At 43.2% G+C, this 26115-nt stretch overlaps 1 protein-coding gene across 2 annotated transcripts; it reads left to right on the top strand.

The window, feature by feature from the left end:
• The first annotated feature begins 417 nt into the window (after nucleotides 1-417).
• On the top strand, nucleotides 418-25781 carry LOC135394031 (scavenger receptor class B member 1-like). Of its 2 annotated transcripts, XM_064624459.1 has the most exons (16): nucleotides 418-545; nucleotides 1085-1177; nucleotides 3128-3177; nucleotides 9302-9393; nucleotides 9934-10094; nucleotides 11386-11527; nucleotides 11718-11924; nucleotides 13731-13822; nucleotides 13993-14039; nucleotides 14248-14317; nucleotides 14373-14545; nucleotides 16502-16620; nucleotides 19505-19578; nucleotides 21970-22021; nucleotides 22267-22434; nucleotides 24157-25781. In XM_064624459.1, the coding sequence occupies exons 3-16, from the start codon at nucleotides 3156-3158 to the stop codon at nucleotides 24247-24249; spliced, it is 1512 nt and encodes a 503-aa protein (XP_064480529.1). In that variant the 5' UTR covers nucleotides 418-545; nucleotides 1085-1177; nucleotides 3128-3155; the 3' UTR covers nucleotides 24250-25781. The 2 variants fall into 2 exon arrangements, with proteins under 2 accessions (XP_064480529.1, XP_064480530.1); XM_064624460.1 differs by lacking the exon at nucleotides 1085-1177.
• The last annotated feature ends 334 nt before the right edge of the window (nucleotides 25782-26115 follow it).

Below are 26115 nucleotides of genomic sequence, written 5' to 3'. Positions count from 1 at the left end.
AAGTCCGTAAAATAGTTCCGAAAATCAAGTGTGAATGGAGACGAAGAAGCCAAAAGAAAAGTGAAAAGCTTAGACCAGCTGTGGGAAGCTTGAAAAGACAAAGCTACAGGCAGTGGATAATTTCGAAGCAAATGGAGCGAGTTTCCAGCGCTTTGTATCGCGCTGTGTATCGGAGGAGTTTAGCGCTTGGGTCGTGTGTGTGTGTGCATTGTTTTGCTTGCTGTCCACATCATGGACCTATACCTGGCCTGTCTTGATACGCTAGAAAACAAGCGTTGTCCGCTGCAACCGCTAATAGCTGTAAAAGCACGGTATAATCTGGCGACAATGTGCGCCCCAATCAAATAGGCGTAGGGGGACCGCGATCCATCCGTGGCTAAACGGCTAAACATACGCCCTTCCTTCGAAGCGCCGTCTGCAGTGGTTACTGTACTGCTGTTGTGGATTGTTGATGCATCCATGTAGTTGCAGCATTTTCGGTTGCGACAACATTTGTTGTGTGTGTGCAGTGTACAGTGAGGTAATACCCTGCAAACGCTTGTAAGGTGAGTTATTTGTGTTGTCAGTGTCATGCAGAAACATGTCATCCCATGCCAAGTTTGACGCATGCATTAGCGTCAACTTGAATTGGCAGTTTGACTCACTTTTGAAGTTGCGCAACAATCCAGTTTTTGAGCACAAGCACGCGCTCTTTGTCAACAAGAAGAAGGTCACGCGTGTGGAAATTGCAAAGCAAGTCTCCTACACACATGTAAAATTTCTGGCTGCTGATGAAAATACACCGACAGAAATAATTGAATAAATTCTCTTGCTGTCAGTTTGCCTACTTTTATGACATCGATACGTGTCCTTATCAGAAAGAGAAGAAGAAACAAAAAGCAAGTTGTCTCCCAGTGATAGTTGTCTCCCATTCAGCATTGTTTAAAGTTTATCTGCACCAGCAGGATGCGGGTGATCACCTGCGCATTTTTGGTTCTGGAATTATCGGTAACCGGAGATGTCGGTAACTGGAGATAACCCGGAGACATTCTGTGGGAGGTGTTTCCCTCAACCCACTGAAAACTGTGATGTATTTGCAAAGCAGCGCAAGACCAAAAGCAAAGTCTTCCGGATGATTGCACGGAAGAAAGAGTCCAAGCATTCCTTTTCATTCCTTAATTGTCACACCACCAAAAATGTGAGTTTGTCGAGAAAATTTATTTTCCGTCCTTCCTGTTTTTTGTGGTTGCATTTGTTGTCGGCAACACATGGAAATGGGCCGTTGCATGCTTTCTTTCACCGGTTGTTCGCAGTGGTGTTTTATATAACGCGCACATCAAAATAAAACATCACAGCTCTCATATTGATAGGACGCTGCATAGTGCAAGAACATAGGTTATTCTGTTGCATGTTTTGAAGGCTTGCATGCGGACTCCACTTGACTCATACTTGGTTTCATTATGCTGGGCTAAATAATTTTATTTGGTTGCTTTGATTGTCATTTGTTCTCATGAGTGGTAAATAGGGCACAGATCTATTGCCCCACTCTGCTGCAAGTATCATGATTACATAGCTGTCAAAGGTGTCGGTGTTCGAAGAAAACCAAGTGTGTTTTCATTGCTTCTGTATGATGTCGTAAGAACCTTTACAGAGTTATATCAGAATTGGATTATAGTGGCATCCCTGGTGGGCCTCTTCGTAACCGTGGTCCAGCACTAAAGTGCGCGGACGAGCCGGTAGAGTTAAAAATACTGCATTGCGTCTTCTGATGTCCAGTTATGTCCCTTCGATATTCTTCATTGTCCATATTGAATAGACACATGCCCTTGTTATTTTCATTACTGCGAACCAGCTGTTAAAGTTTTACTGTGGAAAGGGTAATACTAAATCAGATATTGGAACTCTGAAACGGATGCTGCTGTGACGTGTGTTATCCACCTCTCTGTGACAAGAAAAATGGCTGACCACAACTTGAATGACTCCGATCTTATCGCTCATGGGTGGCTCTTGGTGGAATACTACATTAAATATATCTAGGGTTCTGGGTTTTCGGAGCTTATTTATTTGCATATTTGGGGGGGGGGGTGTTTTTCGGATTTTATTATGTTTTTAGTTCCGGAGTTTTTAGTCTTTTATTTATCGTATCCTCCTTAATGTCCGAAGTTCGGAGAAAAAGCTGCAGGTGTGAAACGACATATTCACAAAAAGAATGAGACCCTGCGTCCCCAAAACGCTCACTGTTACGCTGCGGAACCTGCAGACGACGACATCTATGCCGCTGTCACCTGGCGACATTAACACCTCGTAATCCCGGTATTCCTCTACGTAATCATTCGGCAGCTTTCGCTTGCGGCTGCTTCATGCTGTCAGTTTTGCAACATCAAGCTGCCCTTCCATGAAGATAATTTGTATGCCGTCTCTGCTTCCTTGTCTGCTCTGAGGGGAAAGCACGATTCACAGAAAAAGGAGACCTCTAGGCGTTTGACGTTTTCCAGCAGACCTGGAAAATGGCTGAAATGGCCTTAAATTGCCCTCGTGTCAAATAGTGTCACTCACTGTGGTACCCTGTTCAGGAACTACAACGGCAAATTGCCTCTAGGTAAGGATGGAGTTCGCCTCATTACATGGATGCTTCGCGATAGTCAGCTGCACGGTGGATTTGGCTTAACAGAGCCACATTTCCTTGTTGCATGGGTTGGGAACCTGCCGTGCGAGGTAATATCGACACCAAGGGAAACAATCCAATCAGTCATCAAGGAATGACTTTCCTTGCTCAGTCGAGCCTTGCTCGATTACTGGAATACACAAATGCAGAGTTTTTTGGATAAATCTGAACTGCTTCAAATTTTATCAGAGTACATTTTTCGGATTCGCTTGGATAAATCCGAAAACCCGGAACCCTAAATATATCGCGGAGAATAATACCCGTTTTTCACCTAATGCACTGGCTAGCTCTACAATGCAGGGATTATGTGTCATACCTCCTTTAAGCATGTTTTCAAATCTGGCTGTTGTTTTTCGATAAGGTTGAGGGAAAAGGTCAGTTGCATTGAATTCCCTCTGCGTTACTCAATATTGTAGATTTTCTTTTCCAAACGATACAAACTTAATTGTGAGCTGTGTGTCTGACTTGAGAAACCAATTTCAGGTTGCACTAATTCACAAAGTGGACCACCATGTTCAGCTCTAAAATCCTCAGTAAGTACATTTATAAAAGGGATTGTAGCAGCAGTTAACATTTATTACATTACTACACCATTACTTTGTCGTAAAATACCTTAGCTTGGAATCACACACGCATGCAACGAAGCTTCGCTATTTATTATGAGCTTTGGTACGAGCTTACATACGGAGACAGCACTTCCTCAGTTGCAGCAAATAAGTGTCATACATATGCATACAGGATAATACTGCAAGCATACATGGTTAGGAAATGGCAACAGAGAAAAGCGCAAAAAAAAAAAATTTGATGTATGGCCGCATGTTATATAGCTCTTATAAACATGTGGTTTGGGTTTTCCTTTTGCCACTTCCTCTTCATGTGTGTTTCAGCTGTTAACCTGTATGTGTATGTCTGGCACTGTTCTTTGCTGTACTTGAGGATGCACAGTCTTGGCACGAAAGCCGGTATCGTAGTAAATAGTGAAATTTCATTCTTTTTTTATTACTACTTATATTAACGCTTCCCACGAGTTGGGGATGATAGTATTAGTATATAGTAACGTTATAGTAACGTTCAAGAATTTTTTTCAGCATGTTAGTGCACATGGGCCTGCAAAATTCCACCTGAACAGAGACTTTGGTCTTTTGGCAAAACACAATTAGTGTGCCATAGTGCAGGTTATCATAGATATTTTATTGTAACATATGTTGCAAAGTAACCAAAATTTCTCACCTTGCCCCATGGGAAGGGTGAAGTGGAAAACAAGGAGGAGCAAAATGGAAAGTGTGTACACTCTTATACAGAGAGAATACAAACTACGTTTAAAAAGGGCATAATAATGTGGGGTCATGATGATGGCACCCACAAGCCGAAAAGAGAATTTTCCCTCATTACTTTGCCCTTCCGCTTTGGCCCGCTTCACCCTTCTCGGTTTGCATTGAGGTCTCCCTGTCTCAATACACGTTTGCCAAAGTCTTCGTGCATCCAAAAATACTCGTAGAAGAAACCTTACCTTGCAAAACAGTTGTAGGCATGTATACGCTGTGCAAGTGCGTCTCTGCGCATGAGAGGAGGCAGTGAGAGGGAAGAGGGAGGGCGCCGCCGTAGCCAGTGGGGCTTTCCGAATGAAGCAACCGGGAGAGGAGATATGCGCAGAACGCTCGGTTACTTGTAGAGCGTATAGCAGCACCAGAAAGAGTGCCCGTTGTTTCATTTTTAGACCTTGCAAGGAAGCAATATATTGACCTTAGTTTAAAAAAAGAAAAAAAGAACACATTAATGCTCCAGACATGCAGAAAAGCATGTGTTGCACAGCATAAAAAAGTTTGAAGTAAAGCAGCCTTAGAAAAGCACGACTCTTATAAAAAGCAAAAGTTCACGGGAATGGAACTCACTCCTCCTGATTGCCATGTGCTACCAATTACACCACACTGGTGCAACTTCCAGATGAATTTTCAGTGGGCCTGTTTTGAACGCACGGGACCCACGCCACCTAGGTAAACCAGGACCTGATCACTTAAACAAAATGACATACAGTCAAACTCCTTTATAGCGAACACCTTTTTAACGAAAATACCTTTACTGCAAATTTTTTTTGCTGTCCCCTGCGTTTCGTTGTAAAGGAGTTTGACTGTAATCATTATGAGTCTGTCGATCACGACAGTGCTTTTGGCGGCCATGGCTCTGGAGACGAGCTGCTGTCAGACACATCGGCAGGCACTGATAGCCACAGAAAGCTTGCGTTTGAAATAGTCTGCAACAATTGGCTGAAGCAGATGGCATCATGACTTTATATGTCAACATGGAAAAAGAGTGAGAGAAGGTATTAAAGCAAGCCCTCTGTATACAGGGTGTTTCACGAAAATCCCCCAGCCGACTAATTCGTGAACAGGTGGCGCCATCGAAGAAATTTCCTTTTGTTAAAGAGCCTTGGAACATCGGCCATGAACTGAGTAGCGAACGGCTCATTTGCGTACGCTCACTAATTAAATAAACACGGTATCTTTTAAATTTTACTTTGCACGCTTACGAAACCTCTGTTTTATGCATTGGGACCATCAGCGGGAAATATTCCAGGGAAAAAAATGAGTCGACATTTAGTGATTTTTCCGAGTAATTAATTGGTTTCAGTTTATATATTTCTTGCGTGGAGCAGTGCACCAATGCACTCTTTGGATCAGCTATCCGGCTGTCAATTTCGTGTTCATCTACCTGGTTGACACACGGGGGTGACGAAAGATAAGGAACAGCCGCAAGACCACAGGAGACGCTTTGGTGTTCCTTCTCCTTCTGTACATTCTTAAAAATGAACTTCACTGCGTAGCATGATCCTGGGCAGCTATCATCCCGAAGGATGCCGTTATCTCCGTTGATTTGTGTGAAAGTGGGAGGCGTACGCCTTTTTTGTAACAATTATGCCAAACATAAAGACAAAAAAAAAAAAGAAAAGGGCTCTTCCTCCCATTTTCAGCAAATTGGGCGAGAACGTTGTCATTCGGGATGATGGTTGGCGAGGAGCGTGCTTTGTGGTGTGGTTAATTTTTAAGAGTGTACCCCACTAGTTCACAGCGCTCGCGGCACGTTCGTTATCATCCATGGTAAGAGCACGCTATCTCACCTGGCTAGTTCCATCTCAAATCGAACAATCCGGTACACTTGATGTCTCGAATGAACGGGGAAAAAATATATGTTGAAGCCATCGGTGAGTTAGGAGAAATAAACGATTTCTGAATTCTTTGCGCTGCGCTGTTCGGAAAATAGGAGAGGAGGAAAAAACTGCCTCCCATAAGGCGACGTCGTCGCGAGCGGGTTTGAGCGTTCGCTGCAACGCCATTTCTTCTCGCATTATAGTAATTTCTTGATCTGGCTTTAGACTACTTAAGGCACAATAGGAGCCTTCGTTGGCAGTGCTGTACCGGTTTTTGTTTGTCTGCAAAAAATTATCAAAGTTGACTCAAAGTGCCGAAAAGCACCATATTCACTACAGCTTTGCGGACGATATACAAAACGGATAAGACTGAGCTTTATGCCGTTTAATTTGACATTCATAGGGCTATCGAATGATGTCTAATGTGTTGCTCTACTCTGTAAGGAACGTAAGCGATACCTCTTTTAGTAGCACCATACCACCGAAAAATGACGAATTTCGGAAGCCTTTATCTAAAAAACCCCACCAAAAACTTTCCTCAAAAATTTTATATGTTGTAGGTAGTTCCTTAGACTATGCACAGAAGCAAAATCAAAATTCGGACTTGATCGGTAGGCGCACTGTGAATTTTTTGCCAGCCCTATATGCGGAGCGCATTCAAGCGGAGGCACCGTGTCCCGCGTGTTGCAAAATAAAATTTTCCAAAGGGACTTTCAACTTCTGTCTTCATATAAAAAGTAATTGCTGTCATTTGAAACCATTCTGAGGTTTCAAGGTTTCCTTTTCAACGTTCTGAGCGTTTGCGTTCATAACAATGGTGTAATCGCTGAATGCACTGAGATTGTGGAGCAACCAGATGTGCTCGCATTTTTTGCGGGATGTCACACATTCATTGCAAGTGCTGGGACCCGAGAAGAACAGAATGATTTTACATCTTTGTAAGAGTTCTGTTCAGGGTTATTCTAAACAACCATATTTACTGTACGCATTATGGCAGGAGGGACGCAGTGACTTCCAGTATTATTTGAAACATTTCCTTTCCTACGGCCCCATGACCTCGGACGGGGGAAATTGCACTGAGGAAAATGTTGTAGTGTCATACGCACACACTCAAAGCTAATTCATGGTGCCTTTTATGAACCTTGCCGAAACAGCTCGACTGGCGCCGCTGTCCAATATGTTATTCGGTTCGACATGCTGCGACCATGGGAAGGTCCTGATCGCATTTACTCCCTGAAGACACCATGCGCAAAGTTTCGCCTACACACAGAAGACGCTTCACTCACTTCTCGACTACAGAAGTGCATGGAGTGCCCTTATACAGAGTGTGCGACGACATCTGCATTACTGTAGTGTGTCGTCCTGGTATCACACCTACCTGAATGGCCTCTTTGTTGTACAGTGCTGGTCGTGTGGATTTCGCTGACTGTATATATATGTATACCGCCTCATACACAAGAAAAAAGTGCTATAGACAAAGGATTTTCGCTTTGCTTCGGAGATCGGCGTAGCTGCCATAAAGAATGTGGTTCCAGCAGATCAAGCCGAAGGCGTAACAGAAATGGGCCAGCTATGCAGAAGCTGCTTCAAGTACTTCACAGCAAACGTGGCTGAATCACAACACGGAGCAATGTTGCCCACATTTGAAAGAAAATCTGACAAGAACCTGCCATCAACAGTAATATTAAGGAAAGTGGCTTCCACAACGGCCTAAAGCAATTCATGACACGAGCACTCTCATCCACCCGGAATGCTCTGCATAACTTTCGTTACCTTCTTGCCTTCGTCACCTTGTCTTCTTCGCTGTCAAGTTCTTGTTATTCTGTGTACTGTAAATATGCTTCGATATGATCACCGTGGACAAATATACCTCTTATAAAGACGCAAAAGTATTCTAAAGCATTCTGTTCTTCACAGGCTCCCAGCACTTGCAATGCATGTGTGTCATCCCGCAAAAAATGTGAGCACATATGGTTGCTCCCCAATCTACATTCGGTGATTACAACACTATTATGAACGCAAGCGCTCAGAACGGTTTCAAATGATAGCAATTACTTTTTATGTGAAGACAGAAGTTGAAAGTCCCTTTGGAAAATTCGATTTTGCAACACGCGGGATACGGTGCCACGGCTTGAATGCGCTCCGCGTATAGGGCTGGCAAAAAATTCACAGTGCGCCTACCGATAAAGTCCGACTTTTGATTTTTCTTCTGTGCATAGTCTAAGAAACTACCTACAACATATAAAATTTTCGAGGCAAGTTTTTGGTGGGGTTTTTTAGATAAAGGCTTCCGAAATTCGTCATTTCTCGGTGGTATGGTGTTACTGAAAGGGGTATAGCTTACGTTCCTGACAGAGTAGAGCAACAAATTATACATCATTCGATAGCCACATGAATGACAAATGAGACGGCATAAAGCTCAATCTTATCCGTTTTGTACATCGTCCGCAAAGCTCCAGTGAATATGGTGTTTTTCGGCACTTTGAGTCAACTTTGATATTTTTTTGCATTCAAACAGAAACCGGTACAGCACTGCCAACGCAGGATCCTATTGCGCCCTAAGTGGTCTAAAGCCAGATCAAGAAATTTCTATAATGCGACAAGAAATAGCCTTGTAGCGAACGGTCAAACCCGCGCGCGACGACATCGTCTTATGAGAGGCAGTTTTTTCCTCCTCTCCTACTTCCCGAACCGCGCAGCGCAGAGAATTCAGAAAGCGTTTATTTCTCCTAACTCACCGATGGCTTCAACATATATTTTTTTCCCGTTCATTCGAGACATCAAGTGTACCGGATTGTTCGATTTGAGATGGAACTAGCCACCTATGGAATGACATCACCGCCAGCGCTGTTTACCAGTCACTTCGAGAAGGAATACGAAAGGGAACTAGGCGGTTGAACACGAAATTGACAGCCGGATAGCTGGTCCAAAGAGCGCATTGGTTCACTGCTCCATGCAAGAAATACGTAAACCGAAACCAATTAATTACTCAGAAAAATCACTAAGTGCCGACGCGTTTTTTTTTTTCCTTGGAATATTTTTCGCTGAAGGTCCCAATGCTTAAAACAGAGGTTCCGTAAGCGTGTGAAGTAAAATTTAAAAGATACAATGTTTATTTAATTACTGAGCATATTCAAATGAGCCCCTCACTACTCAGTGCATGGCAAATGTCACAATGATCTTTACCAAAAAGAAATTTCTTCGATAGCGCCACCTGTTCACAAATTATTCAGCTGGGGGATTTTCGTGAAACACCGTGTATCGGTGTCACGTACAGGACACACTCTTCACATTCTCTCCTACATGTTTTACTAAAACATGTCCACACATGGAATGAGGCATGCAATATCTGAATGGTAATTAGCCAAGCCGAGGCTAGCACACAAACTTCTTAGGCGTTAGGGGATTTGTGCTTGTGGTTAGTGTCTGTTTGTGTGCTAGTCTCAGCTTGGTTAATTAGTACCATATTGAAAAAGATGCATCATTGCCTACATGCGCATCAATTGTACCAGTTGCAGCAACAGTGGTCGGTGTCTTACTAGCCGTGCTGGGCACCTTGGGAGTGATACTTGTCCCTTCATTCTTCTACGAAGAAGTGCAAAAGGTAATGCATGTAGATCACATATCTTGAGCAGCACCATCTCGATCTTTCCCATAGACAGCGCATGATTAAATGTCACTCTAACCAGCGGCATGTCGGAGTTCTTTTTTTTTTTTAAGTCACAAATTCAAGTTTAATTCAATATTTCATTCAAATTCAGTATTCAATTCAAATTCAATTTAATAAATTCAAATTCTGTGTTAGCATCGCGAAGCAACTGTGGCTATGAGCGGCGTACACATGTGGACAGATGGAGAGAGGACATCAGGAAGGGGTGGGGGACAAGGGGTTAGCGTGCGTCCTGGGCCGACTTCATGGGCAACTGTGCTGACGTTCGTCTGGAAAGTCTTCGGAGAGTCTGAAGGTGCATGCTAGCCCCCTGTCCCCCACTCCCACCTGCTGTCCTCTCTCCATCTGTCCACGTCGGCACGCCACTCATAGCCACCGGTGCATTGCGGTGCTAACATTGGATAAGAAAAAAAAAAGATACTGAAATTTCTTCAGTTCTCCAATATTCGTAGTAATAAAGTTTCAAACTTGCAGAAACTTCCCCTCCTGAATGGAACCGAGGCATTCAACATATGGGAGGACATTCCACTGCCCATCTACCAGCGATATTACTTCTTCAATCTCACAAATCCTGAAGAGTTTTATTGGAATGGTTCCAAGCCTGTACTTAAGGAAGTCGGCCCATACAGCTATAGGTGGGGATTTCTATGCGTCCATTTTGTGACCAGTCTTCGCTTTGAATAGATGAAGTGGACACGTTTCATTGATCTTTTATATTCAGCGACTTGCATGCCATATTTACCCGATACGGGTGCACAGCCACGTGTCAGAAAAGGAAAACAGTTTGAAAGTGCACGAGGAAAATGCAAAGCACTTTTGTTTTGATGTTATTAATACAAATTATTATGATACAGCCTGTTAATGCCATGTCTAACATTTCATCGTGACTATCCTTGCTTTTGCTGACCAAGAGCGATTGAGGCTTCGCCTCCTGGATGCGGCCAATAGGAGGACACGGAGGGCAGGCACTTTCCAAGCCTCTGCTCTTGCCTAAGAGATGGCGCAGCATTACCGTTGTTTCGTGTGTCGCATGTCTTCTGCCATGACTCACCAACTGCTTCCTTCGCCGTCCGTTAACCAGCAGCTGCCACTCTTGCCTGCCGCAAGGCTTCTGCCATGGCGCACCAATCTAACCAACGGCTTCGCCGTCCGTTAACCAGCGTACGCGCGACTCCCGCTTGGCCTCGTTCCCATGTTGACGCGGACGGCGAGCCGTTGGTTAGATTGGTACGCCATTGCAGAAGCTTTGCGGCAGGCGAAATAACTGTAGCTGCACTCCTGTCTAAGCCTCGTTCAGCAGTTGGTTAGATTGATGTGCCATAGCATAAGCGTTGTGGCAGGCGAAATAATGGTAGCTACACCCCTGTCTAAGCCTCGTTCAGCAGTTGGTTAGATTGGTGTGCCATGGCAGGAAGCCTTGCGACATGCAAAACAACGGTAATGCTGTGCCATCTCTTAGGCGATAGCAGAGGCTTGGGAAGTGCCTGCCTTCGGCGTCCTCCTATTGGCCCGCATCCAAGAGGCGGAGCCTCCCTCGCTGTTGGTCAGCAAACGCAAGGAGAGTCCTAGTGGTGCAATATACAGTCAAACTCCTTTACAACGAAACTCGGGATAGCAAAAAAAAATTTCGCAGTAAAGGTATTTTCGTTAAAAAGGATGTCCATTATTGAACCTATAGGGCTCCAGCGGGGCCGCAAAAAAATTTGCTGTAGTGGTATTTTCGTTAAAGAGGTGTTCGCTATAAAGGAGTTTGGGGCTTCTAGTGAGCAGTTGTGGACATGTCTGGAACATGCACAGCTTACCAGCTACTCTGTGACCCTCTTCGTTACCTTGTGTTATGCTGGCAAGATGGAGTGCATAGAGTACAGCTGTACTTGAAGGGATTCATAATATTGTCCCGCTTAGGATCATTGTAATTCCTTTCAGGTGTACGTGGGTCAAGAATGATCTAAGCTGGGGTGCCAACCACACAGTTTCTTACAGAGAGGTCAAAACAGCATACTTTGATCCGGACGCCTCAGTAGGAAATGAAGACGATGTCATAACGACGCTCAACATGCCGCTAATTGTAAGTCTCACCTGTTCTCTCATTTTGAGTTGAAGTTTCACAGTGTGCAGACATTGTGAGACTTGTGTTTCTCCACAAGGGTAGCTGTCTGTGTACTCAAAACCTTGAAACCTTGGCCTCAAAATATCTTGCTCTGTTGTAGTAAAGCATGCAATCAGGATCCAAAATTTAGAATGTTCTGTGCTTCTAGGCAGCTGGAGAGATGGCAAAGGAAGCTAGCGCATTCAAGCGCATCCTTATCACCATGGCGGTAAACGCATTAAAGGAAAAGCTCATTATTCAGAAGACTGTTGGTCAGCTGTTGTTCCAAGGCTATCATGATGCATTGGCTATGTTAGCGTACAAGATGGACCATTCCTTACCTTATAGTGACGGCAAATTTGGTTGGATGCACAAGGTGAGAGAGTTTATTCTTCCTATTCTCTGCTGAACAATTGTGACGTACGGCAGACAGTAAAGACATTCTGTAGTGATAACTCATATGATAAGTGCAATACATGTATTTACAATGCTGTACAATAAATACGATGTATTTTTTAGTTTTTATATAGTGTAGCTGATGCTGTGCCACATCACTAGTTGACTGCCTGCTGTATGTTCATTGGGGATAGCAAATACTAGGAAATTTAGGCTGTGTTCAGTAGTGATGTATTATCTACAGCAATTAACATGCATACAATATATAGGATTTGATTTGATTTGGTTTTTATTGTGCCCATTAACAGCCCATTAAAGCGCCTTGTGATGGTACACATACAGGGAAAAATGGGATCAGGGTAAAAAGGGACACATACAGGAAAAAAGCAGAACACTGTTAGAGAAAAGGACTTCGAACAATATGATAAAAATTCATATTCATGAACATATCAATCTCATTAGATACTATAGTATTAAACATTAATTCACTCCTGATCACGGGTGAAGACCATAACACACGAGCAACGTAAAACAAATTAGCATTCCTCCATTGGGGTACGCAAAAAGATACAGATGAAAGTAAGTGTGGACAATCAATAGAACTCTTTACAATTTTGTGTAAAAACAACACATCATGAATATCTCTGCTACCACTTAAAGAACACAAGTCAAGCTTCTTCAGAATCCAGTAATAATCATAAAAATGTCTTCTGTTGAAAAATCTATAAAAAAAACGTTCTGATAAATCGTTTCTGTACTGATTCAATCTTAGCTGATAATTTACTGTTTAGATAGGTCCACGCAGCGGACGCAAATTCTAATTTGGCCTTACTAAACTCCTGTAAAGCTCCAGCACGCTATTTGTTAATTAAAAACAAGATATTTGTTAATTAAAATAATATTAATAATTTAATAAATTTGTTAAATAATAATTTGCTAATAATAATAATAAATAATAATAATAATAACGTTTTAACTGTTTAATCAATGGCTTTCAGACACATGTTAGGGTGTGGAATTTGAGGCAACCATTTTTAAGACCCAACCCATGCAAAAATATAATACATAATAAAAAAAAATGGAACCAGTATGTGAGCTGAGATGTCCTTCGCCAGTCTTAGCCATGGAATTCTGCCGAAATGGAAACCTAGCATGAAAGGTCTCTGGAATGGCAATCCTTCTCCAAGGAAGGCAGCTTATCTGGGCTGTTAAGCTACTAGATACACCATTTAGTGGCCCAGATAAGCTGCCCTCTTCTTTATAGAGGGTTGTCCCTCTCGTGGTTTTGGCTTGGCATTTGGTTTCATCTGAATTCCATGGAAAACCTAACGGCAGAGATCACGAAATACGTGCATGCTAATTTGATGATTTTTAAAAAAATGCAATGATTTTAAACAACTGCCTCCAACAAGCCAACACGCTATGTGTGCATCTGCTCTAATCTTGCCATATTTCTGTTACACAAGTTCGTCGTAATCACATGTTATATACAGTCTTAATCGCACACGACACCACATTTAAGCTAATAGACGATGGCTTAAGATTCAGACTGACATCTGAGTTCTGATGATATAACGTTTGACATTAGACAACCATATATTTGTTTTGTGTTATATTTTGACCTCACAGGGATATTTCTTGACTTCTGTTTTAATAGAAATAAAAATTGCTCATTCAATTTTTATCCCAATTTCATCTAGGAAATCGCCCACTAAAGTAAAAATATTGTCAGTGATATAATGCCAGTCATAGGGTCCTACTTCAGGTATTTGTTTTTATTTTTCAGAAAAATGCAACTGATGATGGTATCTTCACCGTTTTTACTGGAGAAGACAGCATGGACAAATATAATGTCATTGCTGATTGGAATGGGAAACCGTAAGAGCCTCTGCCGTCCTCCCGTCACAGTGCTTGCGATGCCGTTCCAGCTGATAATTTATGAAAGTTAATTTCTGTGCAAGAGCTAGCCTGTTGACGTGCATTGTATATTCAAGCCAGAAAGCCACTGTTGAAGCGTATAACTAGCATTATTATGCAATCCTTTTCAGAGGTCTATCCTGGTGGAAAGATGAGTGCAACATGATCAATGGAACAAGTGAGTTGGCTGCTTCTGAAATTTGTAATGGTTGTTAAGGTGCTATGAAGTGTGAAGTGGACTGTACGAAGCTAGAGAATATGGTAACTTTTTGGACGGTGCTGCTGTCGTAACATGTAGAGAGAAGACGTTTTGGAACTCTTTTTCTCCTTTTCATGCTTTGGATGAGGTGGACTTTTCTTTTATTCTTTTTTTTTTTTTTTTTCAGATGGAGAGCTTGTGCCTCCCTATGTTGGCAGTAGAAGTGCCCTATACGTTTTCAACACTGCATTTTGCAGGTAATATCTGTGCTCTTTGAATGCTTCGCGTCCTCATACCAGAGCTTCTTGTTAGATCATGGACTTTGGAACAGAATGGTACAGTTCCAAGTCATGGGCTCAATCTGCAGAGGTTTACAGCCCCTGCTACTACTTTCCAAAATGCTTCCGATTATCCCCCTAATGGGTGCTTTGCCACGAGACGTAACCTGCGCTCGGGAGTAATGGACATAAGCAAGTGTCAGCATGGTAAGTACGATATGACCTAGATGTTAGAAAATATCATAGACATGTAGAGTGTAATGATGTTGCTACTTGGTGTAAGAACAGTTTGAATGAAATGCACAATCAGTATTTCTCAGAAGAGTCTGGTGTTGAGCCTGTTGGTATAAACTCCTGTAAGTCAGCATTTCTTGTTAGTTGAATTGAGCTGCTTGTATGGGTTACTGTGTGATCCACAGTAAGGGCCACAAAATCAAAATCCGAAGGTGTTGCACTTAGGGGGCCCACCAAGATTTCTATTTTTTTTCTTTTTTGTTCATGCAGTTTGAACCACTGCATAGGGCCTCTATCACAATTCAGAAACTGCAACGTGGTCTTAATGTTTGCATTTTGGCTTCACTTCAAAATCACGTGGCACTGCGTAAAGACAGTGTCCAAAATCAGTCAAACAGGAGCAGTGGCTCTGTGCTCTACTTATGAATTCAAAGGTCCTCAAAAGTATCCATCCTGTGGGAGGGCGTAAATTTTGCGTAATGGGCCTTGTCTCTCAGAACCTGCTGTTTCCCACAGAATCCTGTGCTTTTCGTGGAATATTCGATATATTACATGATTACGTAAGGATTTCAATTGGTTTGCCACATATTCGCAGGTTAAACCTGATCAGTCGCGGCTGAAACGCCACGGCAACTGATACCGCTAGCACATACATGGCTGAACGTGCCGTGATGAAAGAAAATTTAATGACCGGAATGCCCGGAGAGAAATTGTCAAGAGTTCAACCTACTTTTCTTTGTGCACTGAAAAGCTACGATATGCTGGAAAAGTGAGGGACGAGTCGTTAGGTGATTTTGCAAAATTTTTGTTGTTTTCTCTTGCCTGCGGAATGCCGTGGATTTTGTAAATCAAACCTACGGGAGGTGTCAGCTTTCCACTGCAGAAAGCCAGGGGCTTTAAAGGAGTACAGAGGGCCATCCAAGGAATTTTCAGATTAAGACGTCCGATGAAAGTGTGCGGGCGTCAATTTACCGAACAGCACTAAAGGTTTTGATGTGTGCAATTTGTTTCCCGGAAAAAACGTGCATAAACATAGCGCCGCACATTCACCCTTAACTCGCTCACTCCGGGTGTAACGAGGAGGAGAAGCACGATGCCGCGTCATCGGTGACGTTACCCAGTCTGCGCTTTCTGGTTAGTTGGTCAGTGGGGGTCAGCTCCCTGTCCCTTTGCTGCGGAAAACCAGTTTTGCCGGTTCCCCCGGAGTATTGGGGATAGAAGGAGCGGCCGAACCATGACCGAGCCAGGAGCAGTGCTTTCTCAGAGCCGCGAACAGGCGAGTAGCAGACTACATTCCTCTGAACCAATCAGCGAGCGTGGACTGTGTATTGTTAGAGTCTGAAGTTTACGGGAAATATTTTTTTCTAAATTTGGGGGGGTAAAAATCGGGTAAATAAACGTGTGCACTAAATTCATGTGAATTCGGGTGAGAAAAACTTCCAGTATGCTAAATTCGGGGTGAAATCGGGCTCAGTTACTCAACTAACTGTAGTACTGTTTGGTACAAATGGTGATGTAACTGAATTTTTCTGCCAAACAAGTAAATTAATGCATTCCTACAGATATCCCAGTGAGGGCAATTTGCCAGGTAAAAATCGGGTTTCACCCTAAAGAGGCAACCTTCAATTCGGGGTGCAAATTCGGGGAAGAATCGGATTAAACCCTAAAACTTCAGGCTCTATGTGTTGTCAGGACAAGGTCACAGGCAGATCACAGGCTGGTATTGCTCCCCACTACCGTTGCCCATGGTTGCTTTTCGCAGTGTGCTTTAAATTCAATTTCTGCAATAATTATGACTCTGTGGGGTAAATGACTTTTCGCGGTGCATCTTACGGGCCTGCTTAACAGTTTTATAGAAAGAAAACAGGGTGTTAAAAATGACTTCTGTGCTACTGTAACCATGACCTACCGAAAGAAACTGTTTTCTAGGTGCTCCTGTCCTGCTATCATTTCCTCATTTCTACCTCGGAGACCCTTCTTATTTGGAAGCCATAGAGGGCTTGCATCCAGATCCCTTCCACCATAGTTTCAACTTGGATGTCTACCCTGTATGTACTTATTCTTTGTCAACAACGTTCTTTTGTTACTTCCTTTCCGTTTGGAACATTGAAATGCGAGACATGAAAGCGGTGTTCTCACATCAGTTGCAAGAAAATAAACGGGCATAAGAAATGAATAGGAAAAAAGAAAAAGGCTTTGTTAAACTGCGTGTTAATTTTGAGTGAGAACACTGCCAGATTAAAGTATTGTGTAATAGCTTATATGCATGTTCTATTCTCATCAGAGTGACAACATGCACAAACATGCTGTCGTTTATTCCATTGTGCATGGTGACACGTGCCATAGTGCTGCTGTCACCAACTGCTTATGATCAATTGCCTGCTTGATCAGTGGCAATTCATGGCTCTACGTCGCGTGGATTAATTTTGGCCACCTGGGGGTTCTTCAACGTGCGTTGAAATCTCGACACACTGTATTTAACGTCACTCGCAGAAGACTGCTTGTCAAAGCAACTTGTACCCTGCCACCAAACTGCTGGTGTCCTCGGCCAGATTCGAACCCACAACCTTGGGATCAGTAGGCTGACCAGCTGAGCCACCGTGGCCAGTGACCAGTTCACAAAAATTCAAGATTTTCAAAGGGAAAGCACTTACCTATGATGGTTTGGTACTCTGAACTTCAGAACGCCTAGAAAGTCCAAAGCTTGAAATTCAGCTATTCGATGGTCCAGAACATGGCCACCGTCATAATTAGGCCCTTGTGTGTTTGGGTTTTATGTTTTTTTTCCAAATTGGGGAGTAGAAAATTGATTTTCATGCCAGGGGTTGTAAAGCAGGGCAAAATCTGGTGATAGGATTTTTGTGTGGAAAAGAAAAGAAATACATAGAACAACAACACAAGATAAGTGAAAGGCAGTGCCAAGTGTGATATACTTATAGTGTTTTCACATGTGTGTGAACAGCTGAGCTTGTACTTTTGGAAAATTCGATTCTCGGGTCTGGTTTCACTAGAAGTGACAGCGATGCAAATCGGGGGGGGGGGGGGGGGGGGGGTAAAAACGGGTTTTGTCGGGTTTAGCTCTGGAACACAAGGCTACAATTGATACAAATGGTTTCTCGAAGAATCTAGGTATATGAAATACAAAAGAGACACATTAATCAAAATTAGACTGAATGAAGTATACTATAAAATGCTTTAAAGGGATGGTCGGATCTAATCAAGTCAAATTTGAAACTGTAGTGTCATTTTATTCCTCCTGGACCATTGACCACGGTATCGAAAATCCCACGTGAAAGAATAGCATAGTTTGATTGTTATTCGATGGAATACATCACAAGAGCATACGCCGGGTGTTGAGAGTATGCTGGAATTCCCTCTTTGGAAAAACGTGAAAAACGTCACTCCCTAAGAACCAATGACAATGCGACCTTGAGAAAAGGAAAGCATCAGCCATGTGGACGTGTCAGAGTTATGGGTCGTCCGGACCACGACCTGCTAGGTCATAGCAACCATGTCGCGCGGACCCCTTCCCAGCGCTGCATTTGGAGGCTAGCGGTGGCGCTACTCATCGGCCCCGTTATCGCTTCCTCAATTTGTACGGTACTCTGCACTTTAGCTTACGTTAGTATTTTTGTACAAGCGGTGGATGTCCCAGGAGAGGTGCTTACTTCTAAAGTTTATTATGATCACGATTCCATAGGAACTGTTGCTGTCGTCTGCTACGGTAGTCGTACGTCCGCTTCTGCACGTTCAAAATTCAAATTTCTGTTGTCCAATTATGATACAGGCAGTGATGGCCAGTAGTTAACTACATATAGTTAAACTACCTGATTGTAGTTAAAAAGTAGTTATGAACTACTTGCAGAAATGTAGTGTCCAACTACTAGTTAAACTACTATTTCGAGTACTTAACTACAGTAGTTAGGTTACTGCGGGCGCAAACTACTTCCGATTTTGCTGCAAGCTTTACGGCACGATTCTGCTTCCCACCTTTACCATGAGCTACTTGTTTTGTGAGAACGGCGATGCAGAGCAATTGTGCCGTGCATGTGTACTAAATCTTCACTTTCATCACTGCACGTGATTCATGTTTAGCTGTCCAAGGACATTTTAGAATGGGATTGCTGTTGATGGACAACGTTAAGTAGGTAGAGATGTAGTTAAAATGCATTGCAGTAGTTAAAGAAGTAGTTTTAACTACCTCCCCTGAAAAGTAGTTGAACTAGTTAAACTACTCCATGGCAAAGTAGTTAGTAGTTATAGTTAAACTACTGTAGAAGTAGTTAGTGGCCATCACTGGATACAGATTTCACGGGCCAATGAGTAGCGCCCCTAGTGGATCGTGCGGAAGGACTCCTCATTGGGTTTGTCAATTATGACATGGTCGCTATAATTAAGCGAAGTCTTGGTCCGGACGGCACCTTTCTCCTCTGAGGGCTGCCCTCTCGCTCCTCCGCTTAGGCAGTGATGTCACGCCACCGGAGCCTCTGCAGCTGCGGAAGCGGCACTGATCTTTAAAATTCATTTATTTAATGTCTCGGCACTTTTCTGAGAAAAAAAATTTGCCAAGATAGACGGGTTTCATAGATGGTTTTTCAGATATGCGACCGTCCCTTTAATAGAACTGCTGAACATGAACTGTAGGTGTCTGTCTGTAGAGCTGCTGATTTGGTTTCAATTTGTGCCAATTCAATTCAAGTTTGAGTGCACCATTGCGGCACATCCCCAAAAATGGAAAGAGATACAGCTGTACAAGGAGAACCCCGCACATAATCAATGCTGGTGATCTGACCAGAAGCAAGCTTCCTTTGAGAAGCAGGGTTGAAAAGCATCACTCAAACTTCTTACCACCTGCAGTACCTCCTGTGACGAGGATTTACTAGTGTCAGCCGTGACTGCTTTGTGACTGTTGTCCGTTTTGCCCTTTTCCAGGAGCTTGGTCTAGGCATGCGTTTATATGGGCGACTGCAGATTAATGTGGCATTGGAAAAGGTGCCTTACATTAGGTACGTATTGAGGTGATGTCCATGGTGTAGGCAGTGTGAAATTTCTTCAGAATTTCAGTAAGATTTTTGAATGTCATGGTTTGTGGAGCAACAGAAATGAAGGATGGTTTTTTACGGTACGCCGAACAATCGTCCGCAAACAATCGTATTGTGACGGGAGGATGTACACAGGAAGATATATCGTTGATAAAAATTAAAAATAACAGTGAACCCAGGACATGTATGTATGACCTAATATAAGACCCCAGGATGCTAACCAGGATGCCAACATTTGGAACATCCCTAGCCACAGCTCTGGCTGTGCATTTCTCACAAGTGGGAAGAAAACGAAGTTTAGAGCTGATGCACGTGCGTGAAAGGAGTGACAAAGCTGCCCTTACAACGAGATTCCTAGCACGATTCTTATGCAAACGGGCCAGGCGTTTTGCAATACTAACTGCACAGACATAGCTCACGTCCTTTTTAACTAATTAAGCTTCACTGCGAATATTTTTTGCGGTCTCCCGAGCTTCGTTATAAAGGAGTTTGACTGTAGTATGCCAAGATTGGGGGGGGGGGGGGGGGGAATATGCATGGAAGGGGTACAGCTTGAGCTTTGCTCCTATAGGAGCTTTCATCACAATGCGTGTACAGTCGCCGTCCGATTTTTCGGACTCGGCGGGGATCGCGCAAGACTCCGAATAATCGAGCAGTCCGAAAAAACGAATTTTGCTTCAAAATAAACTTTACTAAGCCCTAGTAGATGCTTTCCTAACGCGCTTCCAGCTCTGCCTCATAACATCAGCTTCTATTTCCCGAAGCGACATTTCGTCACTGTCAGTACACTGACAGAGGCACCGCCGTCATCAAGTCCGCAAGTCGGCTTCACCTAACGCATGCGTGCTTTAGGTGAAGCTCGCTTTACAGCGCTGTCGCGCGACTCGCGGGCGGACAGCACGTACTGGGCCGTTGGCCAAAAACGAAGACGCAAAAGCGCTACGACAGACCTCTTCTACTAAGAGGAATGGAAAATCAACAATCATCACTACGTTCACATAATCCCCTCCACACTCTAACAAAGCAGCCATTCACTCCGGCCGTAGAAGCCCGTACGGACCCATTCTTCCCTCCGGGATGTTGACCCACAATTCGCATAAACCTTTAAACACGTCACACCTAACCCTTTAAATACCATGCCAATGATGAGGACGGTGCCCAGAAGAAGAACAGTCTCTGTTCGAAATATCGGCGGCTTCTGTCCTGAGGCACCTTCCAACAATCATCACTGCCTTTTTTTTTTCTTCAATATTCTAGTTGGTTGATTTCTTTTGATACGAATTTCAGATGATACCAATGTTTTCCGTCACCCCATGAGAGAAATTCGCGGGTTGGGCAAACAGAGTCCGAAATATCGAGCGACGGAGCTGCACGACGTCCGAAATTTTGGACGTTCTTATACATCATCTCTATGGGGCCCGCGGCCGTTGCTGCGAACGAGGCCGAATAATCGAGCATGTCCGAAAAATCGGTCGGCGACTGTATATAATTATTCTTGTTACATCACTTTTATCACACTATCCTTACTTCAAAGCATTCAACTGTCTGCAAGTATTAGGAAGACGTGTTTGGTGGCATAGGCCTACTCATCGATTCCTTCGATGCATGCGTGTCAGTCAGCTGCCTTTTCTTTGTACTTCAACCAGTGCAAAAGAAAGGGTGCAGGCCAGTGGAGACAACATTACCTGTAAAACTCTCTGTTGTTATGAGATCTTTTAGTACGGCTTGTTGATATGGTTTCATTGGTAATGTGCTTGAGGACAGCTCAGCCTGGAACTTGAGGGAAGGATACCTGTGGGTATACAATGCTTTTACAGCGGCAGCTGTTTAGGGGAAAGATGTTAGGAAATTGCGGTGTCTGGTGCACAAAACCATGCTTGTGACAGACACGTGCATGCACATACACACGCTCGCACACACACTGAGAATCGCAACACGTTCCGTGATCGTCTGCAAATCTTTTTTGTTTGAACCCTTACATGTCAATAGACGACATCAGAAGATCCCAATGTTCCTTGTGCATGAGTTGCATCCTGGGAGATTACTGAAATGAGGAAGGGAGAAGAGTCCTTCCGATTCCATTTTCGCTGACCTTGACTCCTCATGGACATTCGGCAGAGAGAGAAGGAACGAAAACAGTTTGGAGACTTTCCCCTCCTCTGTTATAAGCAAGTTCCCATAGTTCAAAGTGGTGCTAAGCCCTCTGGGATTTTCTGAAGCTGTCTATTGTAATGAGCTCAGCAGTCACCCCAAACACCTATTCATTATTTTTTTTGTCCCCCCCCCCTCGTTTTCCTTCCCTCTCTTCTTCTGTCCTTGCCAGCATCCTACATCACTATTTTTCCTTTCTTTCAGGGGTCTTGAGAATGTTACAGAAATGGTCTATCCAATACTTTGGGAAGAAATAGTGAGTTGATGAAGTGTTATATTTGTAAACCGTCTTAGCACACTTTGAAGAGGTCGTGTCGGGATGTTGTGGAAGGACTAGGAAGCATGCCGAGATAGATAACAAAATGTCAGATTCCGTCACATATATGAAGAAAATTTATGACTTAACACATACAACAAGCACTGTAAGAAGGAATGGGGGAGCTCTTTTTCTGTTGAAAACAGTAAAAGAAATGGTGATGTAATATACAATGCTTTCCACAGAATATTGAACCATCGGATGCATTTGTGGACCACCTGAAGGGAGAATTGCAGCTTCCCCTGTTTTACATGTTGATGGCTGGCTACCTGCTACTTGGTATTGGTACTGGAATGGTACTGGCAGTGTTTGGCATTGTGTTGGGAAGGCATCTTGGATGGTTTGCTCACAAGGTGATTGTTTCTCAATTATGTAACGGGGGTGCATGCTTTTTATATCTGTGGGGCTTGCATAAGAAGTAGATTTCAAACATTGCATTGTCAAGCTCTCTAATACATTGTAGAGTTCTTGCAGAATCTTTGTTCATACAGAAAGTTTGGCAGCTTTATATTTCACATTTATACCTTTACAATGATATACAGTAAAACTTCGTTAGTTCGAAGTTGCTCAGTCCGCACACGAAAAAGAAAAAACTTAAAGTGGGATTGTGAATGAAGTGAACTTGAGTACACAGTTGACTTTTATACATTTATTGGCATGAAGATGTGTTCACTGACTCTCATAATGAAAAGAAAAAAACCCACTCACTTTTGTTTGCCATATGCTGTAATTTGCTCATCTGCATGCTCATCGTGAACAGATCTGATCATCATCAGTTTTTCAAGATGTCAGTTTGCCAGAGCGTCAGTTCTGTTAATGTCTCGTGCTACCCGCTGATGATCTTGTCACTGTTCTTCGAGATCGTTGACAGCGGTGTGCTGAACAGGTATACCAGGCAGGTTTTCGAACACGTTCCAGCTTTTGCGGCCTCGATAACCGCCACTTTTCTTTTATGGTCAGCTTTTCGTACTTAGGCATGGTTCCTTCACACAGCAGTCAGTCACAAGTTGCGTTCCAAAGCATGTGGGAACATGAAGAAGAGAAGTGGCAACCAGTGGCAACAAGGGAAAGCGAGGGGCGTAAGGCGTAAACTTAGCGAGGCAAAGACTATGGTGAGGGGGGTGTGCAATACGATTGGCAAGCCACTGGGCATGTGGCTCCGAGGGCTATTGATTGGACTGTGGTGCACACGTGCTTTGGATTAAGCGGTCAAATAGCAATGCACAAAAGGGGGACTGCAGAAATTCTTCAAATTATCCGGCATTTCGACTTAAAAGAGTTCGAGTTAACTAGGTTTCACAGTATGGTACACCGCCGCAGACCCTGGAGGCTATAGTAGAATACAGTCGCCGTCCGATTTTTCGGACTCTGCGGGGATCGCGCAAAAGTTCGAATAATCGAGCAGTCCGAAAAAACGAATTTCGCTTCAAAATAAACTTTACTGAGCGCTAGTAGGCTGGAAAAATTTGTCGATGCTTTCCTAACGCGCTTCCAGCCCTGCCTGATAACATCAGCCTCTATTTCCCGAAGCTACGTGTACACTGTCACAGGCACCGCCGTCATCAAGTCCGCAAGTCGGCTTCACCTAACGCATGCGTGCTGTAGGTGAAGCTCGCTTTACAGCGCTGTCGCGCGACTCGCGGGCGGAGAGCACGTGCTGGGTAGACCTCTTCTACTCAGACGAATGGAAGATGAACAATCATCACTGCCTATTTTTTTTGCCTCAATATTTTAGTTGGTTGATTTCTTTTGATACTGTTTCGAATGATACCAATATTTTCCGTCACCCCAAGAGGAATTCGCAGGTTGGGCAAACATGATAATAATTGATAATTGGGGGTTTACGTCGCGAGACAACTCGGGGTTGGGCAAACAGAGTCTGAAATATCGAGCGACGGAGCTGCACGGCGTCCGAAATTTTGGACGTTCTTATACATCAACTCTATGGGACCCGCGGCCGTTCCGCGAACGAGTCCGAATAATCGAGCATGTCCGAAAAATCGGTCGGCGACTGTACTACACACACACGTGGAAATGGGCAGACAAGCCTCACCTGTGTGTCCTGTTTTTTCTAGTATGAGGACACGTCACCACTGATTGATGATGAGGAGCATGGAAAGGGCGACGGTGGCCACGAAGAGAAGCACGGTGATTTCCCCACAGCTTAACCATAACTGTGGCTGACCCTGGGTGATCCAGAAGACAGCATCAAGACCTGCCTTGCTTTATGCAGCTTTTTTAGAACAGTGAGGCTTCGACGAGCTTTGTTGTCGAAGATCTTGTTTGAAGCATACGCATGATGCGGCTTAATGCTTTCCATTGTAGTATCAAATTTATGTAGCGACTACTTAATTCACTACTTTATTTTTTTTTTATTCAAAGATCTCTGACAATTTTGTGAAGAATTCTAAAGGAATGGTGTAGCATTACTCTGGGACCTCATTCGTGTTCTGCATTTTTGGTACTATACGACATTAGTAGGGTTCCGTGTCCTCGATGTCTGCTGAAAAATGTTTTTGTAGAAATTCACAACCCGAAGAATACTGTGCATTTGTGTTATACATTCCAATAGGTGATTCATAAGAGCATTGATAAAAGAACGTCACAGTAACAACAAAATCTGTCGAAATACTTCATAATTTCTGCAACATGCAGAATGAGCATGCCTAGAAATCCCACAAGACTGAACTCTATGTAATATCTGCAGATTTTGTAAGACACCAGGGCTCAAACAAAATTCTGACTGTCAAAGGCTGTGCATGTGGTGTCCTGGCTCAATGCTGCCTTGTCCACAGAAGTATTCCTCAGCAATACATTTTTACCTCTGTGGAAGAACTAGAGCTTTTGAACGAAGAACTCGCCACACTGTGATATTGACATTCACCAGTCTCCGAATTTTTTTGCGTGTGTTTTTAAGTTGACACAAATTTTAGCTTTGTTTTAGCGCAACTATTTTTTAGGTGGCATCCCAGCTGCACTTTCCTTGTTTCCACATGGCTTGGTAGCACGTAACAAGTATTTGTTTGCTAAATGACCTTCCTATGGCACTGCTTCAGAGCAGTCTAAACCCAGGTGTACCTTAGTTTACATGCTCGCAAGTGCTGTCTTGAAGCAGTCTTGCTTTTCTGTCTGATTCCTGCCTTGTGATGCTTGGTGCCATTTGTTTGAACAGTTTTTCAGAAAAAATGGAAACTAAGTCACGAGTGCTCGCATGTTGGAAGAACCTGTCAGCTCCTGGTGTAGTGCCAAAGTTACTGATGCAAATTTTGACAGGCTTGAAGAAAATTGAAGGAGCATTGCGTTTCGTTTTGTGCTGTGTGTATTATATAGATGTAAAGCAATGCTATTGTAAATATCTGTAATGCTGAATACTGGTAGCAATGTGCCATACAATACTTGTTTGTGAAACAAAGCCCAAATTGAGTTGAAAACATAGATGGCTTTTCCACTGCCTTGAGGTTTGCTGTGAACAATGTAGTCGTGGAAACAGCACTTTGAGACATTTGAGATACAGACATGAAGTGCGGCTATTGTTGTGTAGGCTGTGCAGTGCATGTCCGGCTTTTCTTCCATGGCTTCTAGTTGAGGTGCCATTTTGATTGTTACTAAAAACTGTGAATGCTAGTTGTGGTTTATATTTTTGATACAACTCCGCAACAAGTGGAGGGTGAGTGTAAATAAAAATTAAGAGTGATCTTTATGAATGTTCATTTTGAAACTGCCAGTAAATTATGAACAGTGTGCTGCAACACTTACGTAACAAAACATGGGTGCAAAAAAAATTAGCAGAATAGCAACCAGTTGGCCGGTTGTAAAAATCTTACGATTTTTATCTTACGATTTTTACATTTTTTAATATTCTTTACAAGAAGCTTGGAGAGCAACATAGATGTCGCTTTCGCAGCATACAGCCAGATAGACGTCCTCTCAAAGAGTGTATATATGTAGCTACAATATGTCTAATTACTTAAAAATCATTAGCTCTTTAATTAGAGGACTTCGGGCAAAGTAAGATAGAATGGCAGAAAATCCTC

This window comes from Ornithodoros turicata, chromosome 5, assembly GCF_037126465.1.
Source record: "Ornithodoros turicata isolate Travis chromosome 5, ASM3712646v1, whole genome shotgun sequence".
NCBI lineage: Eukaryota > Metazoa > Arthropoda > Arachnida > Ixodida > Argasidae > Ornithodoros > Ornithodoros turicata.
This window is presented reverse-complemented; position numbering and strand designations above follow the sequence as displayed.

Bases quoted from the DNA above. Each gene is read 5' to 3' on its own strand.
- LOC135394031 (XM_064624460.1), top strand. From the start codon at position 3,156: ATGTTCAGCTCTAAAATCCTCA. The intron at 3,178-9,301 runs GTAAGTACATTT...CAATTGTACCAG, and splicing joins GTTCAGCTCTAAAATCCTCA to TTGCAGCAACAGTGGTCGGT. The intron at 14,040-14,247 runs GTGAGTTGGCTG...TTTTTTTTTCAG, and splicing joins CAACATGATCAATGGAACAA to ATGGAGAGCTTGTGCCTCCC.